Source organism: Empidonax traillii, unplaced genomic scaffold (assembly GCF_003031625.1).
Source record: "Empidonax traillii isolate 1590-97213 ecotype Southwest subspecies unplaced genomic scaffold, ASM303162v1 scaffold9:size3134949, whole genome shotgun sequence".
NCBI lineage: Eukaryota > Metazoa > Chordata > Aves > Passeriformes > Tyrannidae > Empidonax > Empidonax traillii.
The window spans coordinates 985,230-1,012,349 of NW_020955202.1; the positions used below are offsets into that span (position 1 = coordinate 985,230).

Sequence of the window (27,120 nt, forward strand, 5' to 3'; positions counted from 1 at the left end):
ATGTGGGTATTTAAGCCTTATGTACCTCTAGATACTTGATAAGGCTAATGCTACCTGCATTGAAGTATATTTCTAAAGCATTCACTACTAGTCTAGTTCTTTCAGTTTCTAGCTTCAACTGGGTTACTTGAAACTCATTCAGTGAAATATTTCTTTGTGCAAAGAAATCTAAGTTAGATTTGAGGTACTAGGTACAAAATAAGAACTCTGTTTACTGTTTTTATAAGATTTTCAATGAAGATCAAGAAATTTCAAACACTCATTAGAATTGATAAAGTTGGTCAGTTTACTATCCTTTTAGTGTAGACTCAAAATGATAGCAGAGCAGATGTGCTATACTGAGCACTTCTGTTCTACAGAGTTACTAAAGAGTGAATCAATTCATTGGAACAGCCCTTACACCTACAGTTTCACAGCATTAAGCTAGATGACATTATCTATCTTTCTGCTAAAACAAATTTTTCTCTGTAAAAAGTAAAGTGAATAGTACAAAACATGTAAAGAGAGTGCAAAACAGTGGATAAGAGTCTAACAGTTTAACATTTGTTCTGGTTTTTGGTTTGTATAGGATTGTGGTTTTTTTTGTTTTTTTTTTTTTTGTTTTTTTTTGTTTTTTTTTTTAAGAGGAGTAGAGGGGATGGTAGATAGAAATGAGGGAAGCAGTTCTGACCAGTTCTGTCTACTAACTGTAATACACACATAGTGATAATCAGCTACATAATGAAGTACTTCTATAACTATAGGCACAGAAATGAGAGGTACAGGCAAAAAGAGCTGATGAAAGTAAGTTGGGAAAGTTTTAGAACATGATTAAACTATGCAATGAATCTAAATTTCTTCTCCTTTAAGCAGCATTTCAGAACTATTATAACTCATTTTAGTGGGAACATCTCTGTTATTAAAATGAGGAAAATTCTGCCCTCTCTTTGTTTTCAACTTTTTGTTTTCAAAGGGGAGTCCAACGTGTAAAGCAAAGTCAGAACAGGATAAAAAGGAGCTGTTTGTCTTTAAGTCATACATGACCCCCAATGGGTCAGGAGCATCACAATAATCAAGGACAAGGAATTGAAAACATTTAGGTTTTCCAGGTTAACTCTCTTTGATCTGTGATGAGTAAAAGAAATAAAATTGTAATAAAACTTTATAAGACATTAATAGTAATTCTCATCTCTCTGAAGCACCTAGCCAAATTTGTTTCAGACTTCCTGAAGTTACATCAGGTCACATATGGAAAATGTCAGACTGACTTACTGCGTTTTTGCAAAAGTGTACATTTCAGTGTTGAAATAATGGGAAGCTAACGTCCCTGCAATAAAACAGTATTGATATTTATAAGCTAGTGATGCTGTTATCTGTACTTAAATTAGCTGTCACTCCTTACGACTTCTGTTAAAGGTTTATACGATATTTATTCCAGCTGCTTCCTATCACAGTGTCCAACATTGCAAAGAGTATTATGAGCGATGCTGTGATGTAACTCCAAATCAGAACAAATACTGAAATAAAATGGACATACATATATGTTGGAATACAACTAAGTAATTAACAACAGTTTCATTTGTTACATACTTTCAGCTGCCAGTTGCCTCATATGCACGTAAGCAGCCTTCCTTCAAAGGCTGCTTTGCATTAGCAATACAAAGTTTACTGTACAAAGCAACCAAATAAAAAATACAGAAAAACTTAATTGCTAGAAAAACATTATCTGGAGTCCGACGGCTTTCAAATCATAAAATTCTGTAAACAGAAAGAAGAAAGTGATACAAATAAATTAAAATTCCACTATGAAAACAGTGGAACTAATGTGGAATTGAATGTCATCCAAAAATTACTCTCAAGTCAAAATGCTATATTTTTGTTTAATGAAATCATATGAAAACCTCCAACAAAGCCGAGACAGTGGGAATTTTTTCTCTTTTGCCATTGGTGAAAGTATTTTACAGTATATACACATAGCCAGAAAGCTTCCAGCTCCCCCTTACAAAACAATATATGCTATAACCCTGCAGCCTGCAATTTTTAGCTTTTAATCTTCTTTGTTGTGAAGCACAGTCCTTGCATACCCCCAACACCAATTACACTCACATGAAAGTTTACAAAGTCACAGATTCTAATCCTGTAAATGTAAAGAAGGAGATTTACACATAACCTTAACTTTTCCTACACTAGCTTCTTTTACCACCAGGAAGAAGGAAATACCATTAGATTTTATCCCTTAAATAGCAACTTTCATTAGTGAAACAACATACCTTGCAGATTTGAAGAGTGAGACATAGTTCCAGTTTAGGACACTTACATTTAATTCGCAGAAAAAACAACTCTGTAAACATACAGAAATTAACTAATAAAAAAAATCTACTGGAGAAAACTGTAAAGGGAGCTTTGTGATCAATCTTAGTGAAGGCAGTCAAGTGTCAAAGGAATTCCTTACAGGAACAAAATCAAAGTAGGTAAGATATGGATGCCTCACACGAAAATAGAATGTTTTTACTATGATCTTCTTTATGCATTTTGTCTCAACAAGCCATAGTCTTTACTTCTATTCCTCATCTTAGTAAAAAACTGTTCATTTTTTAGTTTGAGATATTCTTTATAATTGAAACCAAAATCAATACCTGAAAATATGGTTCATGGCAAAAAAGCAGCAACTTTAGATCCAAGTGCCGGGTTATTTCAAACACACATAATGTTACAATCAAACTGCAGATATTTCCACTGCTGTGACTTATTCAACAAAACATTTCTGCTTCATTGAAGCAAAGAATGTGTTTATTTCCTGGAACATGTAGAGACTAGTTTCCCAAGCTTCACAGAATGGTATCCCTCCCCCATCCTGTCCCCTCTCAGCTTCCCATGCTCTTTGCTCGATGTCATGAAGACAAGTAGCAGTCCTGGAGAAGGAAGAATGATTTTGACTGGAGTACCTGTGCAATTTTTTATGGTGTAAAAAACTATATGAGGAAAAAAAAAAGGACGAGTCTGTTTTTTAGGTGGCAGTTTGGCTGTAAAATGCTATCTTGGTGCCTAGGTGTTAATTTCCTCACTTCCTTGATTCTTGCAATTTATTCCAACTTAACTGTTTGTACAGCCAAATTCTACACGGAATTTGCACATAACAGGGGAGCACCATTGACTGGATTGGTCCAGAAAGGAAGTACTAGGAACTATTTTTTAAATACATCTCAAAAAGTTCAGTGTCACAGGCTCTTCTGCTTAGTAGAAAGCCTGTTCAGAGACTAAAGAATTCTTGTGATTCTGGTGCTTTTCTGCATTTTGAATTGAACAATACAACCAAAACCACTTGTTAGAATAGCTGCCATAGCCAAGCTGATAAAAAATTCTATTGCTTTAATTTTAATCTGCCATCTTCTTATGGGCAAAAGATGATAAGGAGTATGGTTCCTAATTTTTTTGTTTGTTTGTTTATTTGCTAAGACAGACTAGCTGAAAACATCATGCTAGTTCTAAGAAAACAATGATAATTTTTGGAAAATCTTCTGGTCCTTACTTGAACTATTCCCTCATGTCTCCTTAACTTGTGCCACCACAAGCATTCTGGGGTTAACAAACTCATTAGATTTAAAAATAACCTTATAAAGGGGGTTATTCTGATTCTTTTTCTATCAAAGAGATTCACCATCTAGCTTACTTAAGAGTTGCATTAACAGTTTAAGCATAACCATTGAGAAAGCACAACACTGGCCTGAGCAGACAGGAGAGTGAACTCTGCAAACATAAATTGGTGCTGAGAAAAAATAATCATTTAACTATATCTACATCACTGTTTTACCACTTTTGGACAGCCAATGCTACCCTCTATTCCAGAAATTACATCTTTGATTGATTAGGGTTTCACTTTAATTCCCAATTCCAAGGAATCCCTTACTGTCATTCAGTGGAGAAAAAAATATCTTCAGGTGAGAAAAACATCTTCAGTTCACAAAGTGATCATAAATAGTAAGTTTAAAAATATGTTTTCATTTCTAATGTTTAGATGCTGACCCTGTACATAGGATTGGTATTTACTCTTTATTTTCCTGAACTAAGTAAATTAAAGTATAACTATATCACTGTGTATTTAATTTTCTGACATCCTAAAAACACACATAAGTCATTGTGTCCCCTTTAAAGTTTACACAAAGGTGATAGCAATTCTCCTGGCCTCTAATACTCTCTTTACTTGTTCATTATAGAATCCTTTCAACTTTGCCTCTAGCAATTCACAAACTCATTTTTTCATGAGTAAATATTTAAACCAGATCTGTTTTAAAATGTCTACTGAAAGAAGATAAAAGCAAGTATTTAGATTTATAGCTAACCAGGTAATAATCAACTGCTACCAGAAAGAACTCTATCCATGTCTCAGCTTTAACATGAACCTGTAGTCCAGGTAGGGGGCTGTGAGCTTTTGTGCCTTTATGGTAATGTTCTTAAGCAAACAAAAGATTGCCACACACCTCGCGGGACAATTAATTCATTGAAATGGGACATTTAAACTTTTCCTTTTCATCTGTAATACAAGAGTTAGCTGCGCTAATATTTGACTTTCTGTTTCGCAGTGGAAAGAGAGAAGGATAAGAAAGGCAGAGAATTAGAACTCAGTTCTCTGATCATTGAGACCTTGTCCCACACACTAATGGTCTGTCTCCATTTAACTTCGAGTAACACAGACTTAACTATCAAAATATATTCATTATTGAAATAAATTGCAAACATTTTCAGCATTAAGTGGGAAAGGTTTGCCCTCACACACTGTTATTTATACTTCCTTACAGACTCACGCTCTTGACTTGGTCTTAAATTTTCCTCTATTTGATGTTAAGTAAAACTCAAAAGGATTTCCATTCACTTAGAAACTGTAGGAAAAACTTCCTAGGCTGTTCTGAGAAAGGCATGTACACTCTTCAAAATTGAGGCAGCTTATGTCAGAGGCCTGAAGAACCAATACACAAATTCCCAAAAAAAGCTTTCTGAAAGCCACAGTGACAGATAATAACTGTACTTCATGGTAGGACTTCCGTTATTTAGGATTTTAAAGAATTGTTAGTTTGCAAATAACAAACATTTTGGTGATTTCAAACTTTTTATTATCTCTTCTATAAAAGCTAGAAATACTTGCCAATTCTCACAACTTTGCTGTTACCACTTCTGTTACTTAGTCAATGGTTTTGTCACATCCATGCGAGCAGGGAACAAAAACGTCTCTTATCTGGATTTACCACTGCAGCTTGTGCCAGAGAAAATGCTCTTCTCCATGGGGTTGCCTATTGCCCATTTAAAATTAGTAACAGTTTCCTAATGGCTCAGTTTAGGATCCAAGCTTAGGCTTAATTACAGAAGCCAAATCACTATAAACTAAACAACTCTGAGTTATTTCAAAAGACTTAGTAACTGTTCTTTCATCCCTTTTAAAAAAATAGTAATTTGTGATTTTAAAAAATATGAAATAGACATGAGTCACTAACTACAGTCAAAGCAGAGTGCAAAGGAAGGTAATTTCTTCTTCCCTATCTTTGATTGTGCCAGACAACAGAATTCATGTTTGAAGAACATAATTTCTTAGAAGAAGGGAACAAACAATAAAAGAGAAAAAATATATAAAATGAATTTATGAATTAGAGATCCTAGATGAGAGAAAAACTGTTGCACTTTAGATTTCACTAACTTTATTTGTAGATAAAAAGAGTGAAAAAGATGAAGGGGATAACACTTAATTTGCCCAATTGAAGCAATTAAAATACATGTATATAAGAAATGGTCTGTTTGGGTTCAAACTCTGTCTAGAAATACCTTCTGCAACTCATCAAATTTGAAATTATTTGCTCCAGAAGTCAAGATCACCATTTCACTCTTTGCATCCAACCTGACAGTGTTTGCTAGGAAGAACGTACTTTCTAAACATCGTTAAGGTATCGTTTTGGCTGCACTTCAAAAATAGCTGAACGTTTTTGAATTTGCTTTCAAAGCTTGTGTTGTACATGGGCAGGAGTGTCTTCTGAAAACACTGGAACTTATTTGACTTAGTCTTTTTATAGAAATCTGATTTACTGGTTTTGGATGTTGCAATCTTTAATACTGCAATTTTTTATAAATATGGTTTCCTGTCAATTTCTCTTATGGTTTGAGAGAATTTCACTATATATCTGTGAATTAGAATAATTGAGATTTTATTAAAGATTCTGTCTGAAAAATCAAGTTTTATAGGTTTATTACCCAAAAGGCACTAAAATTTGAACGGAAGCAAAAGAAGGAAATCTAGCTCATTCAAAAAAGACTAAGCAATATATGAAATGCTCAAGAATCCTTATTTCATTGAAATTAATATAATATAAAACTACTGAAAAGTATGATTTTAATGCACAGTTCTATATTCTTGCTTCTATCTTAATTTTACACAATTAAAAAAAAGAAAATATATTTATAAGAAACAGTGTGTTTTTATTAAAGTAGCATGAAGTATTTCATGAACATGACAATTTATTCTTTCTATAAACAACTGTTGCTGTTTCAAATAGGGGAAAAAACTCCTAAAACATAACTACTCAGTTACAGAAACAAATGAGTAAAGTCAAGGTTTTCCACATGATTTTGTTGAATCATATTTATTTTTCATATTATAAAGTAGACAGCAATCAATGCAAAAGTACAAGTCATTTTTTCATTGAATTATATATTTGATGGGATGTAGACCATAAGCAGTCTTAGGAAAAGTAGCAACAAGGCTTCTGTTGCAGAATAAAGAGGTTCTTGCCTTTTGAAGAGATTCTAATTCTCTCATTGGCAAAAAAACAAATAGAGAAACCAATTACTTCTTCAGGTATATAGCAATATAAAGACATTTATCTATATTATTCTCTCTCATTGTAACCTTAGTAGAAAGGTTATTTTTAAAGGTATCAACAAATTACCCTTCTGGGATGTCAGGAAAGGATTCACAGTTGCTGAGGCCTACCTGATAGTAGGCAGAGGGTCTGGGAAAATTGCCTTTCTTTTGGCATTAACACAAAACAGAAATTAAAAAATTAAAGTCACAACATCAGAAGTGGAGTCAAGACTCCCTGAACATGGGCTATGACAGGAACGTTTATTCCACAAGCAACTGGTCATTTCAGGGAACTTCTCAGTGATAGTATTGGATCTGTTGAAATGTTTTAACAAAATCATTTCCTACCAAAAAATTGAATTTTAAAAAGGATTCATAACTGTGACTGTTATTGTCTTTCCCAGGCTTCGAAGTTAAAAGGGAAAACACTCTAAAGCAAAACCAACACTTACAGTGAGGCTCATAGGGAGGAGGAGGATCACCACAAGGAACACATTCCATGTCTTGAAACCCTCCAAGCTTAGTCTTCCTATAAAATCTAGAAGACAAAGAATAAAAAGAAAAACCCAGTTAATCAAAAACCAGTTATTTTTTTCCCACAAAATTAATCAGGTGTTTTAACAAAGTCTTCTATACTTGTAAATTTTGTCAATCTGTGCAAATTATTAGGAAATAGAAGAAAATAAAAGTAAACAAAATACAGTAGATACTAATTAATAGTACAACAGCAGATCTAAAGTAAACTTAGGAAAAATCTAACTCTGTTAGTCCAACTGCATAGTCACTATAATCTTATATTTACAGAAGAAATAAACAACTCTGGAGATTTCAGACAGAAATCAATATCCAATATCATTATTCCACATAGACCACAACATACATGACATGTATGAAGAAACTTACCTTATGAAAACTTACTTACACATCTAAAAAATAAAAGGGAACTGTTTAATCTATATAGTTCTCCTAAAACAAATAAGATATTAAAGGTAATTATCACCACTAGCAATATATAATGGACCAGATGTCAGTGACATTTTATTCTAAAGACCCTCCAAGAACTTTATTACTGAGTTTATGTTTGAAGAGCTTACTGACTACAATGACTGGCAAAACCCTACATTCCTAAAGCAGGGAACAAGAGTAGCAGCAAATAAACCCCCAAAATTTAAGTGTGTGATATTTCAAATCTGCATGTATGATATCCTCTAAAGAACTTATCTATAGTAGGTCTGTCTGTCTTTCAACCAGTCACTAGTACTACAGTAGAATCAGTAGCTGTGGCCTCTTCAATATAAGTACATAAATTAAGTGTTTCTGTAGTGGCAGTGGCACACTAAATAAAAGGTACTAACTCTAGTGATGTTATATTACTAACACTGCAAATGCCATTAAAGTATGAAGTCTGTATCAGCTAAAACAAACAGCTTTCCAATTGCTCAAGAAGCCCATGCTTTAACAATGTGAACAGAAACAGATCCATAGGCTGCAAGACTGAAGGGGGCCTCTGTGATCTTTTACTCTGAATGAAATGTGTTAATATTTGTTTTTAGCTGACATGCTCACTGTAGTGTTTTGAAGGTGAACAATAGGGAATGGCATGTTGGAAACCCATGCAAAACAGAAATAAATATGATTGCTGAGAGGTAAAACATTAGCTACACCATTTGGTTTGGCTAGCTCTATCTTCCATTTGCTTAGGCAGAATCTAAACTGAAGGACAAGTACGAGCAGTGGTGTATTCTACAGTTCTGTTACCCAAAATCTCCAGACTAGATGACCTGTGACTACCCTTGCCATGAATGACTGCCTCCCTCCTCACATTTCCAACTTAGTTGCCAGTAAATGCAAGTTGTGGAAAGAGCTCTCATTTTAATACACACTCAACACACATATCTAGAATGCATTCTAGACCAGGATACTGAGAAGCATTCCCAGCTCCTGGGAAAGCAGTTGAGAGTAACATCTAATGCCTGAGGCTACACCTTCTTATACAGTGACTTAAACTAACATTAGTTACCAAAGCATTACTAAGTGTTTTTAAATGAAAAGACCTCACTTCTGGCTTAAGAAAGAATAACAGAAGGAGCTTCAACACTGTTCAGGTATTAGATAGTTAGTATTTAATAATTAAATTAAACAGATGCATATATATATATATATATATAAAACAAATATATGAACTTTTAAGCATGTCTGAAATATATACGCTGAAAATACAAAGGCTGTTATTATTGCAAATCAGTTCTCATAAACTACTCCCATCAATTAAACTACCAGTCAATGGTTAAAAAAAGCAGCAGAAATGCCTTTTTACAAATTCATGGCAGGTCTTTATAATATCAGAACTTGGCCACAATGTAAAAAATAGCCTTTTAGAGATCTTAACATTTAATACTACGAACAGAGAAGATTAGCAACAGAGATCTGGGATGACTAGACAACAAATTCAGCCAGGATCATGCTCTAAGAATTTATTGACATGGTGAAGGAAATTCAGGCACATAAACCACAGCCACTGCTTTTGACTTAAGAACATTTGTGCATGAGAATTATTAAGCATTGACTTAAGGAGGGGAAGAAAAACCAAGTAAATAATGTGATCAGTTTTCAAGAAGGCAATTGTGCATGTTTACAAATATTTAATTCTTTATAACAATGAAGTAAGACACCAGTAAAACTTAATGTTTTGATGTATTTTGCTCAGGTGCTGCATAGACAATACTCTCATTGACCAAGCAGATAATTATCCAACCATTTTTACAGACGAGACAATTAAGACTGCAATTCTGAAATTAAATGCTCAGATAATACAGGAAATTGTTGGCAAGGCCAAAATTAGAACCTAGGACCTTCACACACACGCAAAGGATACAATCATTTATCTGGAAAACATGAAAAAGCCATTTTAATGCAAATTAGTTTTGAATTTGTTCAAGTCTCATCTTCAGAAATGGGCTTACCCTGGTAAACAGTCTCCACATAGTGCATTGCTGGTGGCAGAACAGTTGGCCTTCTGAAACCGGTTAACTAATGCACAGTCCAGACAAGGCTTGCACTTCTGAAAGCCCCAGTCTTCCTTGAATCTGTTTGGCCTGCATGTCATGCACTGTGCATCCTCCCCATATCCAAAGCCGCATTCCTGTAGGGATTAACAAGCAATAGCAAGCTATTCAGTCACAGAAAACCTGAACAAGAAGAAAATGCTGGAATAAAATGAAGACCTAGAATAATTATTACCGAGAGTAGGTCTCCCTTGAGACAAAAGCCATCCTTTCAGCAAGTTCAAATGTGTTTTCCACTACTAATAATCTCCCTTACTTTTATAAGTAATACTTAGTCATCCACTTTATTCATGAAACCACTGTGTATTTGAATGATAAAGGGCTTCAAGGACTCCCACAGTTTCATTATTACTAGCTTATGGTAGAATTATTGAGCTGTCTGTTTTTTAATTAGGTCAGTCATGTGAAAGTGCAGAAACTGGGACAAGTGAAGTATAAAGGCACTTACTCAGTTACAAAAACAGCAAAGAAGCATTTTGATATTAAGGTTCATAGCTAAGGTGAACAAAGTTAATTGCCGAAGAGAGTGCACTGATCTTCAAAGGCTTACAATTTCTGTTACCAAATAAACCAGAGCTAGTTAATGACCATCAGCTAGGCATGAAACGTTGCTTAGCCACTAAGAATTTCAGAAACTCGATCCGCTCCAGTCCTAACAGTTCTTAAACTGTTGGAAAAGTTCAACAGCTCTGCAGATGTGCATGATATTTTACTACACAAGGAATACTGTTATGGTTAGTTTTTTATCCCAGATTTAGCAGTTTGAAGAAATTATTTCCATTCATTTGCAAAAGAACAGCTAATACCACTGACAAGCTGCAAAGAAAAACACTTCACCCAACAATACATAATAGTTTGGGGACTGAATTCTGTGAAGTGATTATCAAGAACTATCAATCTACTTCTTTAGATTTATCAAGTTACTAAGAGTTGCTATTCCCTTTTATCATCCAAATACACAAATAATTTTTTTCAGTACTTTGGAGTTAAGATTTGATGCATTAATGACACACTGGAAAACAGGAAGAGGAATGCAACAGATTGCTGGAACAGACTTATTGGGGAGAGAGTAGGTGGGAAAGGCACAACATGGGGACCTTGTTCTCCAGTATATGGTTTCAGTGGAAAAACAGGGATTTTTCCCAGTGGGAAAACTGCAGGAAATCTTCAACTTGGGTAGCTTAAAAGAAGGTTTCCACCACAACATATGAGCGTTTCATACATGTAAACAGCTTTTCCCCAAGTCACTGGCCCAAACTAATCTGCTGCAGTAAAAAAAAAAGCTTTGAACCTTAGAAACATACAAGATTCTCCAAGGTTTTGCACTGAGAAAGCATCTGTGGGGAAAGTTCTGCGATGGAGTTGACCAATATGTATTTTATAGTTCTTCTACGCTGAAACAATCAAGTAGCTATACACAACTTCAGATGCATTTTACTGAACATTCTAAGAATTTTCAGTTTTCCTTTATGTCAAGAATAACTTTACTCTCCTCTGAAGAACAAGCCCTCAAAGTACACAGAAAACAAACAATTCTATGAAAGCAACTACAAACAGACACTAAAAATAGTTTTCCTTCTCTGTCTCTAGAGCCAGGAACTTAAAATGTTTTAATTTTTGGTTTGCTTTCTTTAGCTGAAATGTAGCTTATTACTCAGTCAAATGATGTATATTCAATCTTTTGATAAATCACTTGGAATCAGTCCCTCCCAAGTTCCTAGTAAACTTTCAAATATAAGGCTTAAATTAACTTAATTATAAGTTTTCCTTCCCAGACTACCTTTGAAGCTTCTGATCAAAACCAAGCAGGAAATAAAAGTTAGAATTAAATTCCTTCACTCACTGGCCCAAACTGCCAAAGCCTGAGTAAATTGTTTCTAGATCAGATCTGCTTTGCTACAGCTGGATGCATGGACACATCTTAGTGGTCCTTTATATCACGGAATGGTTTACTTAAAAGCTATAAAAATGGTGGATGGAATATAAAGAAATCTTCTGCCTAAGGAATTTACAATCTCCAGTCTTTTCAAAGACAGCTTCCAAGTCCTTGCCAGGAATTCTTCAGATACAATCCATAACAACTACAACTTATGTATGTGCTTTTTATGTTCACATAATATTTGAGGTAGTTAACTGCCTGGCAGGTGCAAATAAATATTTAAGCTTGTAAACCAGGCAGAACTTCAAACAGATCTGTATTCATAATTAACCACATTCCCCAAACTGAAGGATATGATTTAGACGATGGATTCAAACTCTTTGAAATCCTGGACTTTATAATTTAGCAGTCCAGCAAAGATACAAACAATTGACTGTTCATCTTTTATAAGTACATGTGCAAAACTGATGTGCACTATTTTTTTCAGTGCTCTATTTACAAAGCTGTCAAGTTATATGGCTGATGAGATCTGAATAGTTCCCAACTCCCCTCACCCCTTCTATCCTCCCACTCATATTTTTAAAAGAGAGCTCATCTGTGGCAGTTCACCTCAGGACTGCAGAAAAGAGAAATAAAACCTGTAACATCAATTAGTTAGATTTCAAAAAAACATTTTTTATTTTTGTGCCAGAAAAAAAGAGCACATAAATATATGCTTTGTTCTTCATGTTGTGAAGCTTTCTGTGAAGAACACTTAGCATGCTCTTCCCTTCCCTCCTCTTTCACTTTTCAATAGTACCAGGTAACATTAACAAAAAATATCTCTCTCAAATGACACATACCACAAGCCATGAGAAATGAAACACTAATCTAGAAAACTGCCATTAAAATTAATTACAAAAGAAAAAATCTTCAAAATTCAAATGCACCTCTATTTTCTCGATACCTATAGAGTTTTCACTATTAGGCTACTGTGACATCTCACTACCTTTAAGATATGTATCTCCAGAACAATTTTGCTCAGAAACAAACTTCAGGTATCAAGTGGGGTGACTGGTCAAGGCCACCTAGGAATCTATAGTAAGGTAGTTAACTAAATGCATAATTTAGTTTCAAGCTAAAAGTATTGAAAGCATTGAATAATATAGACACCTCAAAGAACTACCACAGCACAGACAAAATTTTCTTTCAGTAGATACTATCCAAACATTGATTCAGACAGAACAAGCAAAAGTATAGCAGACTATAAAGGCCTAAGTGGTATGGTTTTCCCCTAAAAGCTGAATCCAACAGAGAAAGTAAATGAACAGTAAATTAAATTTTAAACATTCTTTCAATTAAAATAACCTCATATTTCATTAAAAAAATGCTTTCAGGCATCATTAAGATCATAATCTGCAAGCACATTTTAGAATTTGTTTCTAGTTTTAACTGATTATCCACAACCTACATAGGTCCCTAGACAACAGAGCACAGAAAGTTCCACTTAGGCCACGATGATTACAAGAATATTTGGGTATTCAAGAAAAAGTCTTCCAGGCATTAAGACACTTCTAATTGATGTCAGGTCATATAACAGGTTGCGGAACTACACTGGTGCTGGGAAATGAAATCTTTTCTAATACCTTTGAGTACATGTCCTTGTTAAATAGCACGGGGTTTCAGCTTCCTGAAGTACCACAGGCTGTGGAACAACCTCATCTAGAATCCAATAATGAGCTGTATCTATCAGCAGAGGTCTCTGAGCAGGACAGGCTGCAACACTGTGCTGCAGACATGTCAGACTTAGCTGCTGTGACAAACTGCAATGTTAGGGTCAGAAAAGTTTCATTCTCGCTAAGATTCAACATGCTACAGGAGCATACTCAAGGAGCTTCCATGCAACTTACCCAGAGGCATGCGTTAGCCTCTCCTGAGCTGAGATATGGCAGAGCTTCATCATAAGCAGCTCTCTTGCTGCTTATTAAAAGTTAGAGTGACTGCTAAACATGGTAGCAGCTGCTCTGGGTAACTCCACTGGGACAACATGACAGTCATGGCACACCACCTCTGATGTTACAGAGGTGTGTAAGGATTGTTACATTCAGGAGTAGTTTCCAATAGTACCTCCATATTTAATTGATAATTCCTTTTTCTGAGACAACATGCAAGTCTCCTCTTTCTTCATCATATACCTGGTGCAAGGAAGCAACCTGCGATACATAGCCCTGCCTTAGCAGCCATCAAGCTGGCTCTCTCTCACTGGCTCTCTGTACAGCAGCTCTCTTGGTGACAGTATTTGTCACAACTTATGTGGTGACAATGCTGGCTTAAAGCACTCTCCCTTTCACCTCTTGCTTTTTCTTCCTTCCTTGTCATATATTGTCAATATAAATTCTTAGCTGCAATATAAGCTTGATGAAGCTGAGATATGGATTGTTTTTACATATATACAAATATATAGATACATATAAATTTTAAAGAGACATGGAAGCCATAGAGTTACGCACATTTTTTTTAAAAAGCAAATGAAAGGTGAAAGGACCCAAAGGACTCTTGTTTCCGTACTTGAACATTTTCAAGAAAAAGGCTGAAATACAAACGATCCCAGTTTCTTTTTTCTGCATTAACTGTGATTTGTATAAATTTGAATCATATATAAGGTTTGATTTCATTCAGAAACACATCGAAGAGAGGACAAAAGGCTCTTGCTGCCAAGCCCCACTAATCACTATTCATACACTGGCAAACTGAAGCCACTTAAAGAATGAAAGATATTAAATCACTTGCTTGACTACATGATGCTTTGCTTCCTATTAAATGAATGACAAATGAAATAACACTGAGCTACATGAAGAAAACACTTCCCTTTGAATCAATACATCATTTTAGTCTCCCACCCCAGAAAATAAAGCACCGCTTAACAACAACAAAACCCCAAAAAACCCAAACAAACAAAAAAACACAACAAAAAAGCCAAATGAAAAACAACTCATAACAAAACCCCCACACAGTCAAAAGCAAGCTATTTCAGTGGCTCAAAGGCTTTGCAAACATTACCAAGGACACACGTTTATGAAAATAAAAGGCTATATAGAGATTTTTCTTTTTTTAAATGAACAAATAAAAGCAAACATGGAAAGCAGCTTTCACTCCCTTCACCATCAGTTCTAAATTCTTGATACACTAACAAATCTGGCTTTCTTCTGATGGCAATATGTTAAAAGTACTTCATAAAAAATACAATCAACATAAGTGATCAATGGATTTTATTCCTAAGCTAATGCGACATCTGCAGCACTGTTGTTAGAAGAGCTGATAGGGAATCAGAAAGGAAAAGCTGAGAGTGTACTATTTTTTCTTATTTCACAGAAGAAAAAAATTACTATAACAACATTTTTGAAAAGGAGAGCCCCACTAAACTATGACAGCAAAAGCTGAAAAGAATAGTTTAGATTCAGAACTAGTTGCATGAAATAAGGTTGGATTTTTGGTGGTTTGGTTTAGTTTTGTTTCATGCTATCAAGGGTGTATGGAGTTGCTTATCTTTACAGACAGGAAGGTCAATTGAATAGGTTGAGCACTGGTTTGCAACTTAAATTAAACACTCGTCATAGAATCACAGAACAGCCAAGTGAGTGGGTACCCTGAAAGAACACCTGTTTCATGGTTTCTTGGGTCAGGGACCTGAACTGAGATGATCTTGCACCCTGTCCAATAGCATCCTAAAAACTTTCAGTGATGGGCATTCTACCATGTTCCTGGGGAGGTTGTCGCAGTGAATGCATGTTCTCATTGTAAAAACATTTGTTCTAATATAGAAATAAAACCTGCCTTCTGGTACAACTTGCGCTCATTGCCCATTGTCTTGTCCATGTGGTGCCTTGTGAAGAAGGAACTTCTGTCCTCTTGTTCCATTCTACGGCCTCTGTCTACTCTGTTCCACCAAAAAAAATCCTGCCTTTCCATGGGCAAGTTGATTTATGCATATTTCATGTATAAATTGAGAAAAGGCAACAGCATTTCCCCAACTTAGAGAGGTATGAAATGCTCACACAGTATAGCAACAAAGGTCATATATGTATTACTGAAGTTGTAAATAATAGTTGTAAAAAAAGGATATATACACACACACGTATATATATAAATCCACTCTGTACATGTGGTATTTTGTCTTCTATTTTTGTATAGCCATTTATAACAAGAAAAAAAATCTACATATTTAGATTGTAACTAAGATGAAGTAGTTTCTCATAAACAAGAGCAAACCGAGGACTCTACAGTTCAGTCCTTGACATTGGACCTGTCTGCTTCAGTTTAACCAGCAGGAGAAGTTCTACCTGAACTGAGTTTCAAGGGAAGGAATTAAGGACATATGTTTACATTAATGGTTCACATGGTCCACTGCTGCATGACCCAATAGCTGGGCTTTTATATTCAACAATATAGGCTGAGATGTTTTATTACAAACAAAAACAAACTTGTCTGTCAATTGCTTAAAACATTTAGGGGGAAATAAACCAAAAAAACCTACCGCTAACATTGTATTTCACTATATTCTCAGACATACAATCATGCTCACATATCCAGCAGTATTTCTAGTTTTACCCATGAGCACTAAATATTTGATAGGAAAACAGACATATTGCTCAGTATTAAGAAACTGTTATTAAACTACAACATGATTACATCATTACTTTCTCATATGTAAAAAACCCAAGCAAACAAAACTCCTCCTGTGCTGCAAATTACTTAAAGTGTAATATTAAATCCCTTTTCCCCTTGCATTCTGACCTTTGACTTAACATACTTGTTGCTTCAAGCTGTAGCTCTGCAAGCCTACTTTCAACCACATTTCAGTAACAGCCACAGCATAACATCCTTCACTATGATTCACAGAAAATTGTGTCTCTATTTATAAAGGAAATTATGCTTCCATTCACATTTAGGTTTGACCAAAATCTCCTTAGTTATTTCAGTTCTAGTGTAATAGAAAAAAATATTTTTGAAAGGTGATTAATATCTGGGAGAAGTAACTGCCTACATATTAAAATCAACTAAGCATTCATATTTTAAGTCCTAAGAATCAGGACTAACAGCTGAAGTAAAAACATAACTTGAATAGTGTACTATTGCAAACTGTGACCTCCTTGTTTTAGTTTAGTGTTCCTTTATTAAATTGGGAGCAATTACTGAAGGCATTAGTTTTTATGCTTTCGGTTTTTATTTGCCAACTAGTTAAGTAAGCTTCATTGATGGGCATAGTACTGGCCCACTGTTATAAAGTGCCATATTTACAAGTGCCTTTATAATTAAAACACCTCCTAGAACCTTTGAGTTCACAAATTTAAAGACAATCTGAAAAACCCAAAACATCCAAACAAAACCACATCCATGTTGTAAGTCATGTTCAAATCTCCGCTTCAACAGCACTGCGTGCATGACTAAACCTTAACTAATACTGCCTGACATAAAAAGCAATTCTCACTAAAGTGTGAAACTAAGTATTCTGTCAATGCACTGAACACTCACCACAGGGGGTGGAGAGATAGGGAAAATGTGTCACTCAATTTCACTAAATCCCTTCAAACCATACACAAAAACAGTACTTAACTTGTGCTTTTTTTTCAGAGCTGAATATAGTAAGAAATACAAAGCCATAAAACGAAAGCTAGCTGTAGTTTGAACACACACGCACACTAGACTTAGTAATGGCTCATGTTAAATTTCCAAAACATTTTAAATCCCCCTAAACACCCTAAATTCTACCTCTAACATTCTTTTTAGACTTTCAGTAGAAGAACAATACAGAGTTTGCCCTTCAATATGCAAAGGGCATGTGCTTTATGGCCCCAACCTATCGGGTGTGGATTTGACTGTACAGTTATGTCTTGGTCACAGTTTTACACTCTATAAAGATGGACAAGATGTAGTTTAGTGGCTGGACACTGATAAAAGATCCTTATGCTTATGCATGAGTCTTGACAGGACTGCTCACCCTTCATGACACCACCCTGCACTCTTTTTTGCCTGACCATCTTCACATCTCTAGCATGACACACCTGTTCCCCCAAAACACCCACTCTCCCCATGGCAAATAACTTATTCTGTTGTCTCTTTCACCTCCAGTAATTGAGTGAGTCCCAACATATCCCTGCCTCCTCCTTTCAGCTTTGTCTTCCTTCATTGTTCTTCATCCTTGTTCATACACAGCACCTACATCCTCTGTGCTGAAAAGAACAAAGATCCCCCTCATGACTTGCATACAGACTTGAAATTTTGTTGAAAATTTTGCCAAATGAACTTTCTAGTTCTACTGAATATAAGTCCATAACCTCAGTCAGCATTCATTCCCATTAATTCATTTCTGCTCTCCTAAAAAAGTTGGTAACTCCAAAACTTTTATGGGATTTTCTTTTGGAAGACATGGAATTGTTATATAAGCAAAAAACAATTACAAAACCCTCAAAATAATAATATTTTCTTCTCCGTGACATTAACAAAGACTTCTTATGTGTTTTCTAAATATTATCACGTATTTTTCTGGCCTCAACTTTCTTTATGTGGAATAAAGACAGGAATTAGGTTTATAGCATTTTTAGTAATTTGTGAAACACAGAAATCGAGCCTGACTCGACTCTAGCTTCCCAAAGTGCTCTAACCACTGACCTAGTAAAAACAGAACAATCACCTATCTCTGACCTCTTCTAAGGAAATATGTCAGCTCTCACTTGTATCCTACCCTGTATTTATGTACTTATGACTTATTTTTATTATAAACCATGCTGTTATGACAATCTGCCATGTAGATAATATTTAAACATTGTCACTTAAAATCCAGAACCAACTGTGAATGTCAGCATTGCAAAAATTAAGCCCCTCCCCATTTCAGTAGTCTGTACCAATCACTAGTTTGAAATTCCTTTTTCATATTCTTCTGGAAACAGTGAGGTTATTCAGTCTTAACTTCTTGTACTTTTTTTCCCCTTCGTAGCACTTAACCAACCAAATTTGAGAGCCCATGGTACTGTCTGTTTTATAAATGGCATCACCATTTTCTGAACTGAACATTTTATATAAAGAGAATCAGATAACATGGTTCTTGAAAAACTGTAAAAGGCTCAAATGCCAAAACAGTAATAATAAAGTATTTCCACGTAAGCATAGATCCCCATTATTTTAAATCACATACATAAACACACTCATCAGAAACAAAGTAAATTCCGGAAAGCGTGATTTCCTTACCTTTGAGAGTTCCATTCCAGGCCCACACTGTTTGCAGAGGATACAGTTTCCAGTCTGATCCCTAAATTCTTGTTCTCTGCAGTCTCCAGTCTCACAAATTACCCTACTTAGCTAAAAAAAAAACAAACAAAACCCACCAAAAAGGTAAAATCATCAAAATGTATTACATCTGAGAAACAAATTCATGTTTTGATCTTAAAAATAAGTTCCTGCGTCATCAAAAACTTTTAATATGTCAATGAAAATTAACTATCTAACTCCAAATATGACTGAGTGGCCTGAAAATTAAAGGGTCTCAGTAATCAGTGACTTGCAATAATTTTACAGTTTTTAGAAGATTCACTTGACATTAGGCACCTGTGGAATGTTAAAATACTTTATTGTTTGAACATGAGTTAAATTTCTCACCTTAACATTATGAAAAATGCACATGACCACTTATTTACTAAAGCAATTTTCATGACAGTAAGCTACATCACATCCCATTTAATTGCGTCATTTATTTGTGATCTTTTATTTTTCTAAAGATGCCACAACAACTGAATAAATGAGGTAAGACCTATTCCTTTAAACATATGTACTGACAGATTCTAAAAGATCACTCATACCTTATGGAAATTTAAAAAAAAAAAAAAAAAACACAACCCCAAACCTGTATGAATACTATTTATTTTAAATTTTACTATCACTTTCTATTTAACAGGTCAAATGAGAGCGAATCCGATTATCTAACTAAATCAGAAACTACAGTTATGAGAAATACCACAAGTAGTAATATCAGCCATGGAAAGTCACTGGAATTTTACTCAGGAACATTAGCTAACCCTGTGAGCTCCCTGAATAGAATTTTAAATTAAATGTTTACATAGGGGCATCCATCACAGAAAGTGTTCTCCACAACCGCTACTAAATTCTTACTTTGTGTATTTGTCTTTTCAGAAAGACTAAAGCCTTTCTGGTAGCTATGAAGCATTAATTGCCTAGCCTATGGCAAGCCAGAGTTAATTACGCTTACTAGACAATGTAGTTGTGTCCTATGCTATGTTCTGTTGATAAACTGAATACTCCAAACTCATAAATTACTTATATAGCATCCTGTAAGAAGAGATGGTCACTGCAAATTCCTCCCATCTCAGAAGTGAAGCAGTACCACCTTCACAGCACTTTACTGGCCTCTGTGTTCTGTCCTAGTCCACTCCTTTGTCCACAAAGAGGCTCTCAAGGTACAATATTATAAGTGAATGCGAGGAGGAGCAAGGAATTATACAAATAAGTTGACCAAGTTTACTTTCAAATCAGTAAAACGTGTATGCAATTGTCTGCGTATAGCATTTTAAGACTTCTAGTGTTAGCAGTAATGTGTAAAACAAAAGACACCATTTCTGAGTTCAAAACAGTTTTTTTTCAACACAGGGTACAAAAAAGTTAATTTTTAATTTACCAAATATGCTAGTAAAATTATGAGCATCTTCAGTTTATCATCTCCTTGTAATCCTTTGGCATCCATTTCTTACAATTAAACCTTTCTCCCTAGAAAAAATATAAAAAGGGGGGGGGGGAAGAGAAAAAATAATTATATTTAAATTGTTTAAATTTAAATTGCAGAAGTCATATGTCCATAATACTTCATGTCACTCAGCACATCAAAATATATACTCTCAATGCTATTAACATATTTCAGATGGATGCCTGGAAGCTGCTAAACAACAAATATAGGCTTTAAAAATCATATTCCTTTTAAAGGTAAGACAGTAAACATGAAGTTTCTATAGCTTTAATTCTCAAAAGAGGAGATTGCTATCATTCTAGACATGAGAATATCAAAATTTGTAAATCTAACATCCCTAACATACCTTTCTTGCTTGTTAGACGCCCAGTCAAGTACATGATCAAGAGACAAAAATAACTTTCTTCAGATATGCCATATATCAAGACAAGACATATCTGTTCATGGGAATATTCCTTCTGTATTGCAATGTCGAGCAGAATGGGTTTGCCTACTGACTAACATAACCTCTTCTTATTTCATTCTGCAAGCCACTGGAGGCATACACAGAATCTGTTCTTACAACCTACCTAAAGGATATTGCTTCTAAAGATGTGTTAACATGACTGTTTATGATCTGGTAGGTAAAGACTATTATAGAAGACATTACAGAGAGCATAACCAAATTACGTCCTGTCTTAGACAATTTTAATCATAATCTCAGAAAAGAATTAAAAATGGATTATAAAGCCTTGCTCAGTTATTTTTTAAGAAGCAGTAACGAACAAATGACTACAAAAAAAGAGAACTATTTGAAAAGATTATGGAAAGGAAGTTCTAGATTAGGATGTTTTGTTGGGTTATTAAATCAACAAACATTGCATCCCCACAATTATTAAGAATATTGTGCCCAGACAACAGAACACTTTTTCTCTGCTTACTTTTCCTTCTGGTTATTGGATTATCTGTGTTAAAGTCCAGTTTCTTACTTTTTGGTTTTGTTAGTAACCTGGAAATGCAACTGTAAATTTTAGTTTCAAAATCTAATAATAACAAGAAAAGAAAATCCACCTTACACAACACGGTATTTGAACTGGATCCTAATATACCTAATATGACAGTCCTATAATGTAATTGCTTTCAGCCACATGTGAAAATTAATGTGTAAAACATTTCTGGCCTACTTCAGAGCCTAAGGACTGATGTTTAATTATGCTGTTTTAAAAGACAAAAAATTTTTATAATTTAAGGGTAGAGACTGACAAATGAAATGATGGAACTCAAAACATAAGGAATACTATAGAAAAATATTAAGAACAGTTGCAAAATGCTTTACAACTTTGAACTACTGCAATAATATGCTTCCAAAAAAAACAACCAGAAATTAGCATAGATGATAATTAACACACAATTTCACATTTTATTGCATGAATACCCTAGTTAACAAATTTTAATCAATAAGGAGAAAGTATACTTCAGTGGCATTATTGATATCTTTTAAGATAAGTTGTATTTTCAAGTGCAAAAAGAGCTGAAGTCTCTGAGGAAGAACAGAACAGGCAAAGATGTGTCAGACAGAACTCTATGGGAAAGCCAAGATTACATTTTTATGGTTATTCTAACTTAGTGATGGTAATGGTCCATAGGTCAATGACAATTATCAATTATATGCATGGCACCGTGGGTAAAATAAGAGGACATTCTATCAAGTAATACAAATAACTTTTTTTCATTCATTTTTTTCATTCAACATAGTATCATAGTATTCATAGTATTCAACATAGATTGAATACATAACAGTAATCATAGTATTCAACATAGGTTGCTTTTTTTAAGTCTGAGAGAAAAAATAAGGCAAGAAACATGAAATGAAAAATCTCAGAATTAATTCTGGATGACCAAAACACAACCATTTCATCTAAAAAGTACTGTAGAACAAGGAGAAAAGTGAAAAATGAGAGTCAACAAATTTTAAAAGTTATTAAGTGCACAAGGTTGTCATGAGAAGGTGACAATGATAAGGCTGAAAAAAAATAGGTATATAGGAACAAAACAATTTCTAGTAATAGCAAAGACCAAACAGTGAACAGAGTAGCAGGAAAAATACTTTTAAGGGAACTCAGAAATTTCAAGAAATATTCCTCATCTATTTTTTGAAAGATAGCAAATGGGTAAACACACACATCATATATTATATCTGCTGGCCAAAAAGTAACTGAATATCGGCTAAGTAAAAAAAAGATTAGATAAGAGACAATTTGAGAGACTTTGCACCTCAATAACCTTGAAAAAAGTATCAAGAAAGCCCTAATCTTGATCATGTTCAATTTTGCTATTCATTCCCTTTGGAATGTTAGAAAAATTCAGGAGTGGTAATGTCATGAAAAAAAAATAAAACTAAGAATAGTAGTACAATAAACAACTCTTTACTATATTACAGTAAAGCAGTCCTGTAAAACAAGCTTGACTTCACTTGATTCAGAAAAGATAGTAAAGCTAAAAGTCTAAAAGCTAAATGAAGTCAACTGATTGAACATTAAAGAATCATGCTGAAATTAATAGGATTTGGGAGAAAATCCATATTCTTGATTTCATATAGCAATAGTGGAAAAAAATAAATACTTCATATGTTTTGTAAATTGCTATAGGAGTTAAAACTTCACAGAAGTGTGAAGGGAAATAAAGCTGTAAATGTAATGAGTTGCTTAGAATTGAACGTCAAGTGATTAGTCCAAGTCATATCAATTTATAGTCATTATATTACTTAGAAATAAATAAAATATGGTACAGTTCTAATGCAATTATGACCATCTATATAATACTACCAAAATCTCAAAACTAGGATTCTTCATAAGATTAAAAGTATGTTTTATTGTAAATGTCAATATTTTCTTTTGCTTCTGAAAACAGATGCGTGACATATCAAAAAGAAATTGAAGGTTGTAATAATTGTATATTTTTATGTCAAGTTTCATACAGAATTGTTAATACAAACAATACTGGTGAGCTGCACTAAGCCAAATGATCTAAAATATGGAGCTGTAACAAAATCTAAGAGGTCTGTTTTTCCTGAGCAGGTAACCTGAAGTATGGAAAACTAAAGAAAATTAAGAACAGCCCAATTAACTTCCCAGTAGATTAGTTATTTCCAATAAAACTATATTAGCTTTGTAATAAAGGTATATTAATCCTACACCTTTTTTCCAATATGTAATTACCTGATGATTTAATATTGGTAAAAAAAGAAAAATCAGTACATAAACAATTTATTAAAAGCAATATTGAAACAAAGCTAATTATGTACTTTCATGCTTTTAATATTCTGTAGTCACAATTGAAATAAAAAACAAGTCCTTAACAGAAGGTAGTAGAGCATCACAAGCAGTATTAAAAATCTTGCTGGTCATGCTGACAGCTTGTATTTCAATTTTGGAATTGCCATGTCTTTACAAGATGGTCTTCCCATAGTATGTGTCTCAAAGATTTTTATAACAGAGAAAGCACACAGTAAAGCATCCTGTACCAAAATACATTCTGTTGACTTAGGTGTGAAATTTAATGCACCTGTGAAATATTTTCTATTTAAAAAAAAAATCTACTGCCTTTATAACACTCTTGCCAAATCCAACAGCTTCAATCATCAGGAGTTCCACAACCCGGAGTAAATTTTCAAAATCAAGTGTTTTAGAACTGGCATCAAACTATTGTGGACTTCAACTTATCTATACACTTTATTAAGCTCAATTTTTTGACTGATCATTATGGGATTGATGAGATCTTGTAGCTTTAGGTCTAGGATGTATCTTCTATAATCAACAAATATTCCAAAAGAAGCTTGCAGGTCTGTGTACCTTAAACATCGGTGCACTTCAGTAGCTTTAGCACCAAAACACGTTCAAATAAGTTCAGCACACATGTACGAATGCCTGTGGTACTGGACCATGCCATCATCATGCCCACTGTCACTGTTCCTACTAAAAAATCACCTAAGATTATAAACTAGTAATAGTATTAAATATATATAGTGTATATATATACTATATATATAGTATTATATACTTATAGTATATAGTATATATAGTATATATATATATACTATATATACTATATACTATAAGTATATAATACTATATATATAGTATTATATACTTATATATACTTATATATAATAATACTTATTATATATAAGAAAAAGAAATAAACCAGTGTTCAAGAAATAATCATTAGTTAAGAGCACAAAACGTTTCTTTCGTTACAACATTTTCATAAAAATAATGCAAAGGCACATTAATAACTCATTGTATTGAAAGCAAGGCCCAAAGGAGTCGTAACTGTGCCAGCCACATGTTTCCTGTATCTATCTCCAGTTCGGTCAAAAGTCCTGCTTAAAAAGCAGACACTGCAGCACTTCACAATATGTTGCCATTGGGCAAATTTGTTCTGTCATGATATCAAGCGGCATTACACTGATGTCTGTTGGACACAAGCCATTCACCTCATATGCTTTCAAGTAATAACTAGAGCAAGTTTTTACCTCTAAAATATGTGTGAGCAAACAGAGGTTCAATACATGAAAAGATTATTTATTCTTGTCCAGATACTGATATTTAAAATGCTTCAGTTATCCTCGATTTTATTAAAAGAAAGAAAACTGGGGACATGGTTTTTTGAGGTCAGTACATCATTCAAAATACATCTTACTAGGTTAAGAGTAATATGCTTGTCCAAAATACTAGAGAAAAGCAATCATCATTTCTAATGTACTGAACTCAGGAGAGAGAACTTCCATTAAGAAATGTGGCTGCATAATTTTAAGGTAGTGTGGGGCTTACTTTGCATATGTATAAAGAAAGCAATATTAAACAATAAGTTAAGAACATGTAATAAATGTATTGTTCGAAGAACCTCGAGCTTTCCAGGGTTCTAGAATCTGCTGTCCTCCAAAATTCACTTCTTTGTTTCCTTGCTCCCCTGAGCAGTAGTCGTCATTATATTTCAAAGTCCATGTCAAAAAAACATTTCTTCTTTCTCTCAAAAAAATTAAAGTTGCACCATGAAAGACACACCACCTCAAGAATTAAAGCTGCACGATTAAATTACTGCTAACTAACAGGTTTCTCACACAAACAAGCATTGAAACTTTGAAGTTAACATCATCCTTCTTCTAAGGGAAACTTGAGAAAGGGTAAAGCATCCCAACTTGAAATTCACTTAACTTTCCTAGGTCTTATAAGTTTCCTGTATTAGATTTGATATTCATACTTGACAACCACTTCTCATGCTCTCTATAACACTGGCAAAGAGTACTCTGACAAGTTCTGGGTAAGACAGAGGGATGAAAAATATAATCATCCCATCTTACCAACAGAGGTCTCTGGTATGCAACAATAGGGTCTCAGCTCCCTTCTAACCGCCCTGTTTCCCACCTGCAGCTGTCAACTGCATGCAATAAAACATGAAGTGGCAGGTGGCTTTAGCAGAGTCAGTGCCCCACAAGAAAGAAAAGAAGGGAAAGTACTTACACCTTACACTGCTGCAATGACAAAGAAAAGGAGCAAGTTAGGGACAAGAACTTCCACTACAGAACTACATATTTTTATTCTGTCTCATAGTTCTAGAACACCTTCCCATTACACCCTGCCCATAAATCCTGTACTCTTCCCCTCCATGAAGTAAATGAGGTCTGACCACATTTGCTCCAGTTGCTCTGAGAAGGCCCAGGTGGGGCAGAAAACACCCTTACTGTCAGCTAAGATTCATTCATCATATGAAATATCATGTTAAATATATCTGTATTTTTTAGAAGCTGCCATATGTGAAATCATACAACATTAGGCAGCTAAGAATTTATTTCTAATTTTGCAAAGACAGAGGTAGCAGATTAAACATCACTGGTGATCAAAAACATTTATATCTATTTTAGGGGCTAAGGGAGAAGAAAAAGAAGATTTATACATAGCCAGAAATACTTGCGTTTTCTCTGAATACCATATGCTTCAAGTTATGTTAGCTGACGTACTTGACTTTACAGGAATAACGGTGATAAAACAGTTTATCATGCATGTTCTTCAACATATCCAGATTATCATAATTAGAAATTACACTGAAATATTGTAACAAAGTTGCAGTGTGGTGCAACTTAAACAAAACTTTTTAGAGGATGTGATCACAGGATGTGATCACAGAACCTGTGATTCACACAAGAACTTCCAGTCTCACTGAAGGTGATCAGACTACCCATACAAATAACGAACAATTCTGTGCTTCAGCATCAAAACTGTGACTAACAAAACTTGCTCTGTTTAATGCATCTCACCCACTTCAAGTTCTAGGAGACATTAGTTTGCTAGATGACACCTCAGTCAGATAGAGACACCTCAGAGATACTTTAGTACTTAGATATGTGAATAAGTAATATAGTAAGAACTCTGATATTATATTCGTATTTCATTTATACGAAAAGAGAGTAATTTTCAGGAATCATTAATTATAAAGCATTGGGGATGGTTAATACAGTAACTATTGCAATGGTGCAATGCCATTATATTACATCTATCCATCCACCCTTTAGCGGTTTTGGATAGCACATTAAAAACCACAGACATGAGCTACTCTCAGTCACAGCATTTTCTTCTATTAGGAT

General features: G+C 34.4%; 1 protein-coding gene across 2 annotated transcripts in view; it reads right to left on the reverse strand.

The window, feature by feature from the left end:
• The window catches only part of TNFRSF19 (TNF receptor superfamily member 19), a 59,513-nt gene that overhangs the window by 25,575 nt on the left and 6,818 nt on the right, over nucleotides 1-27,120 (reverse strand). For both annotated transcript variants that reach the window (XM_027884227.1, XM_027884235.1), the window contains 4 exons: nucleotides 20,433-20,521; nucleotides 18,992-19,102; nucleotides 9,787-9,965; nucleotides 7,276-7,361 (listed from right to left, as the gene is read on the reverse strand). In XM_027884227.1, the coding sequence (XP_027740028.1) occupies nucleotides 7,276-7,361; nucleotides 9,787-9,965; nucleotides 18,992-19,102; nucleotides 20,433-20,498 (442 nt within the window). In that variant the 5' untranslated portion in view covers nucleotides 20,499-20,521. The remainder of the gene's footprint in view (nucleotides 1-7,275; nucleotides 7,362-9,786; nucleotides 9,966-18,991; nucleotides 19,103-20,432; nucleotides 20,522-27,120) is intronic.